General features: G+C 40.4%; 2 protein-coding genes across 2 annotated transcripts; both read right to left on the minus strand.

Moving 5' to 3' along the window:
* Positions 1 to 109: 109 nt before the first annotated feature.
* On the minus strand, positions 110 to 4,947 carry LOC590252 (aqualysin-1). The gene is made up of 6 exons (XM_030989905.1): positions 4,921 to 4,947; positions 4,369 to 4,495; positions 2,948 to 3,075; positions 1,963 to 2,101; positions 1,345 to 1,532; positions 110 to 325 (listed from the first exon to the last, which is right to left on the minus strand). Exons 1-6 carry the CDS (start codon positions 4,945 to 4,947, stop codon positions 110 to 112), a joined length of 825 nt encoding a protein of 274 aa, XP_030845765.1.
* Positions 4,948 to 4,949: 2 nt separating this feature from the next.
* On the minus strand, positions 4,950 to 7,242 carry LOC115925871 (proteinase R-like). The gene is made up of 3 exons (XM_030989906.1): positions 7,163 to 7,242; positions 6,551 to 6,658; positions 4,950 to 5,096 (listed from the first exon to the last, which is right to left on the minus strand). The coding sequence occupies exons 2-3, from the start codon at positions 6,650 to 6,652 to the stop codon at positions 4,950 to 4,952; spliced, it is 249 nt and encodes an 82-aa protein (XP_030845766.1). The 5' UTR covers positions 6,653 to 6,658; positions 7,163 to 7,242.

Consider the following 7,242-nt stretch of genomic DNA (forward strand, 5'->3'; position numbering starts at 1 on the left):
TGGGAATTAGACCGACTGGAAATTAGACTAAATGGGTAATTATAGACCATATGGGAAGTAGACGAACCGGTTATAGATTAAACGGCAATAAACTGCCTTTTAATAAAAGTCAGGCTATAATGAAAACGGCTTTCAATTCAAAGTTGGACCTACCAGCAACATGGGGGCAGGCCATTGATGTTCCACTAATGGTTCTGGTTGCATCGGTCCCACCAATCCAGGTGGATGTGATGGAGGAGCCGGGTGCGAAGATATCGACGCATGTTCCGTAGTTGGAGAAACTGGAGCGGACATCAGCAAATGTGGTTGAACCTACAGATGTAGCCTGCCACAATGATGGTATTAATAACAACAACAATATCAATAATAATAATAATGATAATAATATTGATGAAATAATAATAATGATAATAATATTCTAGGTTTTTATGAGATCGACGGTGGCTCTGCGCGCTTGACAGATATATTATCACCCCTGTCATCGGATTCAGACTTGCTCGCAAACAACGTATGCACATCCTCCACTCCCTGGGAAGCATTCCAGCCAGACGCCATTTTATTGACCCTCTCAATGCTGAGCGAACTACAATGACTTGTGCATCCTATCGGGTAACCATTTAGCACCTGGGTTGAGGGTGGCAAATGTAGATTAATGTCTTGGGAAAGTACGTTTAAAGGGCAAGGTTGGATGTTGAACCCTCAACCCCTGGATTGAGAGTCAAGTGAAGGAACCACTGTACCACGACACCTCCACAATTGAGGATGCTATAGGATAAATAACCGTTTCGTTGCTTTTTACCGTTGTGCGCGAGGCGTCTTTGGCTGACGGAAGACTGCGTCACCGATTTTTGCGAATTTTATTTGACGCGCTATCGAAGAATGACATCGTAGATAATGTGAGTAGTGCAAAATGAACAGTGCAAACACTCTATTGAGTTCCTGTTGAATGCAGAAATTGCTTTCACAAGCAAGCATGGTAAATGTTTTGACTAGCGTTGGTAATAGCGCAGTCAAAACCGACGCTTCGTAAGCAATGGGTATTTTAAAAAAAACAGCCCCTAGCTTTTCCTCTCTCTCTCTCTCTCTCTCTTTCTCTCTCTCTCTCTCTCTCTCTCTCTCTCTCTCTTTCTCTCTCTCTCTCCCTCTCTCTCTCTTCTTCACTCTCTCGGAGTCTTCTCCCCTCTCCCCCTCATCCCCTTTCTCTCTCTCTCTCTCTCTCTCTCTCTCTCCCCTCTCTCTCTCTTTCTCTCTCTTATTCTCTCTCACTCCCCCCCCCCCTCCCACTCCCTCGGAGTCTTCTCTTCCCCCCCCCCCATCTCTCTCTCTCTCTTTCTCCATCCATACCTTCGCGGCGCTAGCTGGAGAGTAATTACAGGCGTCAGCGTTGTCATTGCCCGCAGCTACGGCGGTTTGGATTCCGGCATCGACCATGGCATTCACGGCATCGTTTGTGGCTTGGTTATAGCCACTACCGAGAGACATCGATGCAACAGAACGGCCACTCCTGGCGTTACTAATCACCCACTCAATACCTGCAAGAAAATTAAAAGAATTCGCAACTAATTGTCAAGAAAAATAGCTTTATTACAAGAGATTTTTTAAAGAGATAAAATTACTAATGATAACCAATAGGCTACATGGTATGAAAAGAGATTGTTATGAGATGCACACACGAGTGGGTTCGAATGCCAGTACAATTCTATTTGAGGTAATTAATTCGACGCTCCATTAATTTGACTTTCGAACGAGCCTATTCCTTTAAAAAAGAGAATAGAAGAGCATACTAAGAAAAGTAACATAAACAAATATAAATCATTAAAAATAACTTTAAAAACAATATGGTCGTTATACAGATTAGGTAACCACGTAAATGAAAAATATTGAACTAAAGTAAATATTATTGAAATAATTCAACATAAAGGATTAAAAACAAACTAAATAAAACTTTTTCTGAACACCGACCTTGAATAACACCTGCATTAGATCCTGAACCTAAACATCCGAGAACCTTCACGCCAACAATGTTGACACCTTTTGCGACCCCATATGTGTTAGAGCCGACTGTTCCAGAGCAATGTGTTCCATGTCCATTGCAATCCTCCTATTAAATTGAGAATGATAATGGTGATGTAAATTTTGATAAATTTCAAATAGAGCCTGTACGGCCATCGAACGGTAGCTGCGACCATGAAAATCTCAGAATATATTCAGTTGTGATATATAATTTCCAAACGGGAATACCCAATCGATTATGGTCAAGAAACATTGATTTAAAGCTAAATAAATATCTTGACCTTGAGAGGGAAGCTATACAACATTTAAAGTTCATTATTTACAATTTCATCTCTTTAGACTCTATTTCAACCGCGACAACGATCACTGAATATTGTAGGATCGCATATACTTCCAATATGTTCATTTGTACCCGCAAATTCATGACCCCAAACCAAAACTTTGTATTACCTTTCAAAATTACAACCCCAGCTGTAGACGAGCCGCCATCATGAGGCGCTAAAGCACTGCGTTCATGGAATTACTTCGTACCGGACGGTATAATCATATTTGTTTACTTCACCTGTGAAGTTGAACTTTTAGTTGGCCTTAACAATTATGGAAAGCCCGGCGTTAGTATTTTTGAAAATATTTTGTAAAAGTTATTTTAAAAGGCATAAAATATTGATATAAATCATTCATATTTTGTATTATCAAGTAGATTTCATGTTCTTGATGTGCAATTTATGAAAAGTCCAAAATACTTGGATTTTTGCTTTTGAATATATTTTATTTTAAGGCTACAAATGGCTCTCCATAATGTTTAAGTCTAACTTAGTGTTAGGTTCGACTGAGGATCTTTGTAAAACACCCCCTTGGATGGAGAGTTTTAATTGTAGATTGATTAAGAAGAGTGAACGCTCGACAGAGAGTTTAGCAATCGAGGTTTGCTTACATTTCCACCACCTATCACGGTATAAAGGTTGTCAGCACAGAAAACCTGTTGAGCTCGCCCTCCGAAATCCACATGTTGGTCATTGACCCCTGTATCGATCACGTACACAGTGTATCCAGCACCCGTCACTGGGAAACACGGAAACAGAGAGAGAGATAGATAGAGTGAGAGAGAGAGAGAGAGAGAGAGAGAGAGAGAGGAGGAGAGGGAGAGAGAGAGAGAGAGAGAGAGAGAGGGGGAGAGAGAAGACAGAGAGGAAGAGAGCGAGAGAGAAGACAGAGAGGAAGAGAGCGAGAGAAGGAGACAGACAGACAGAGAGAGAGACACACACACACACACAGATACAGGGAGAGAGAGAGTGAGAGGGGGATACAGACAGAGAGGGTGAGACAGAGAGACAGAGAGACAGATAGAGAGAGTGAGACACACACACACACACACGGAGATACAGGGAGAGAGAGAGAGAGAGAGAGAGAGAGAGAGAGAGAGGGGGGATACAGATGGAGAGGGAGAGACAGAGAAAGAAAAAAAGATTCGACGAGTCAAAAAGAAAATCTCTATATAACTTGTTACATGGAACAACAATCATATTTTTTTCCTCTTTAAGAATGTATTACGTTTATCATGCGAGAAACTGTAAAGGTTGCATGGCCGTGATAGAAAAATGGTTTCAAACCCAATTGTTTTTTTAAAGAAGATTTTCCATGAAAGGAAAAAATATACCGTTAAAAGAGTTAAAAGGTTATTTAATTTTATCTTGACACTGTATAAAAATGAGACGTAATGCTCATATCTAAAAAAAAATAAGTAACAAAACGCTTGATTAATGGAGGACCCACTGTTTTATTAGCTATTTATTTTATCGAAATATTGTAATTCTGTATCACAATGAGTAAGCTGATCGAATCAAGCCATAATGAAAATATGAATTGTCTTTCATGTTGGCATGATGTTTGTATACAGAATTAGGGTAATTATTACGGGTAGAGAAGTTTGACATTCAGTGCTCCATACACATGATATAGACTACATCTACCGACTTAAAAGTGGACTAAGACCATTTAAAAAATCATTCATGTTTAGCGTCCCCACCCGCTTCCATTTTGGGGGCTCCTCCTTTTTTCTTTTTTTTCTTTTTTTTTTAAGAGAAAAAAAAAACAAAAAACATCTGCTTAAATGATCTATATCTGATTTTTTTTTTTTATATACAAAAAATAACAGAGGCCAACTTGAAAATGGCCCGACTGTCAGGGAAAATGTACCGAACGGCCATTTTGAAGAAGAAAACAAAAGAAGAAAGAAAAGGGCCTCCTCCTTCATACTTTCCAAAAAGGCAGGACGCTAAACATGTTTTGTTTTAATTTGGTCTAAAGTTGGTAGGCGTTATGAGGATAACGGCTGTGGTGATAATGCTTTAATACATGCTGGTGAGTAGGTCTGGTCAAGTCCGGTGCGAGCATCGATACGGTCGATACCCCATGAGCCAACAGCCTGGGTGCGTACCACACCGTTCTCTTCGATGTACTCGATGCCGGGTAGCTTGCTGACCTAAGAGGGGAAGAGGGGGGGGGGAGAGAAAAAGAAATGTCGCGTCTTGATTGAGCGATTTCGAAAAAGGATGGTTTAGAATCATTATCTTCATCATCATCACTGCTGCCATTATCATCACCAATCCCATCATCATCATCACCATCATCATCGTCATCACCATCATGCACGCCATCATGCATCATTATTGTTACCAACATCATCACCACCATCACACCTATACCATCACCACCACCATCACCACCATTATCATCACCAAAATCGTTATCACCTTCACAACAATTATCCTCATCGTCATGGTCGTCGTCACCATCACCACACCATCACACACCCCACCACCTCCACCACCGCAATCACCACCACCACCACCACCATCACCACCATCACCACCACCACCACCAACACTGCATTATTATCAACAATACCACCACCGTCATCATCGCCGTCGTCATCGTCACAATTGTGATAAATTGCTTACCAGATCAAGGACCTTGCTGGAAAGCTCTACTGCGAATCCTTTGAAGACCTTACGGTAGACACTGCCCAGTTTGCCTCCGGCAAGTCGAACGGTCGAGATGAAATCATCAAGATCGACATCATTCTGGTGAAACAAGATTGTCAAGACAAGATTCAGTACGTTGCTTTTGATTGATTATAAAAAATTAAATTGTATTTAATTAGGATGGGATGTGAAGGTTTAAAGTCTTTCGTCTTGTTTGTGCATGGCTGATCGTCAACGAAACGGAGTTAAGTCTTTTGTTTGTTGCTACAGCAGGCAGCCAGTGAAAACGAATTCGTTTAATCAAATTATGGAAATGCAAGCGTTACTTAAAACAAACAGAGGTTTGTTATTCCTTGCTCATTTTTCCTGATCGAGGTGTCATGAAAGGGCAGGCAATGAAATTTCTAGAAATTTGATTTTCTCTTTGAAAATTCAGATACCGCCCGCAAAATGACTTTTTGGTAACCTCTCTTCAAAATTTAATTGCGTAAAATATGCATCATATGAGTTGCATCAAATGAAAAAAGAAGATCTAAGCTTTACAAATGTGTGTCATTTATTAATTAATTATAATAACAGATAGTACCTGCTCGGTCCCATAATTCTCGGTTTCGTTTGTTCTGGGACGCACTGTGTATATACTATATAAAACCAGATGTCCCAGAAAAGGGGAAACCCAAGTTTACGTGTAAATAACTCGATTATAATTCCATTCTTAATTTATACATGATTGGATCCTCAATATCTCTTCTTTCATATGAGATCAATATCATGTTCAAGAAGCCCCGAATGACTCATTTCAGACAGCCCGAAGTGGCAGTGTCAGAAACTCAATGGTCCAAAATTAGTGGATGGCTGTTACGTTTAGTTAATTATGGTTATGAAATGATATTAAATGATGTGGAATATAACAATTGTTAAACGTTCATCATTGAATAGCTCACTCTCTCATCTTTCCTCTGAAACCATAATGCCGTACCCATAACAGATAGTACCTGCTCGGTCCCAGTGTTAATCTTCATCAATTGGACAATCAATTGCCCTTTAAATTAGGCTACGGAACTTGGAGGAATTATCAATGTGTTTGATCAAGTAATAATTCTTTATTGGTCAAAACAAGACCTCAATAACTTTTATAAAATTATTTTGGTGACAGCAAACCAATATAATGGGAGAGTGTCAAGCGAAATTATTTAAAGGGGCTGTAGCATGGGAAATACTGGTTGACGCCATCTACGTCTTCTTTTGGATAACTACACGTAACAAATGGACTTGATTAACTGGGTCAGCGCGCGCTAACGTTCGCGAAACAGACCGATGTTCTCCCCCCGCTTCGGTTTCGCGTATGTTGCAGGCCCGTAGTCGTACTATTATACCCGATTTTCCCCGACTGGGCCTCGGGAAAGACGCATAGACCGTCATGCTATAGCCCCTTTAAACCTAAAACACCCACCCACCCACCCACCCACTCACCCATCCCCTAACATGCATTCAGTTCTCGGTCTGTCTTTCCTTTTTTCTCTTTCTCTTCCATGTCATGCATATTATCTTACCTGTAGTTTGACGATGTAGCTATCTTGGATGGGTTCTCGAGCACGAAGCACCGGGGAAGCGTAGGCTACAGCCACCAAGAGAAGAGCGATGAATCCACGCATGATTGTCTATGTACAACCATCAAAAGTCAAGGAAATAGAACTTTGTTATCTCATTGTTGAACCAATGAACTACCCTTCTATCACATTTTCGAGTGAAAAATTGCGGGACATTTTGACCAGGATGATTTTGATAATTAGAAAAGGATGATGATGACGTGGATCCTTATCAAATGATTGGTTGAGAGCATACACGTGCATGACCGGCATTTATTTTGCCTAACACGTAATTTTAAAACCACATTAAAAGATTTTAGAGTCTCTTGGAAGGAAACGTAGAAGGTACTAGACCAAGATGGACACTTAGAACTAACTGGGAGCGGAATATGAAGACATGAGTGGGATGAAATTGCGAAAGTGTACTAGGTTGGCAGAAGACAGAGACGTGTGGAAAAATGTGGCAATCAATCTCCGAGATCTGGGAGAAGATACCTTGATAGGTAGGTATCATAGAATCTTTTTCTAACAGACGAGAGTATAATTATCGATTGAAAAAGAGCAATACCAACTCACCTGATATTGTTGCTTGATACTCAGAGAAGGAAGACTCGAAGAAAGAATAGGGTTGAGCAAGACAGAGCCTTGTATTTATC

The sequence above is a fragment of the Strongylocentrotus purpuratus genome, unplaced genomic scaffold (assembly GCF_000002235.5).
Source record: "Strongylocentrotus purpuratus isolate Spur 01 unplaced genomic scaffold, Spur_5.0 spur5_scaffold_19, whole genome shotgun sequence".
Lineage (NCBI taxonomy): Eukaryota > Metazoa > Echinodermata > Echinoidea > Camarodonta > Strongylocentrotidae > Strongylocentrotus > Strongylocentrotus purpuratus.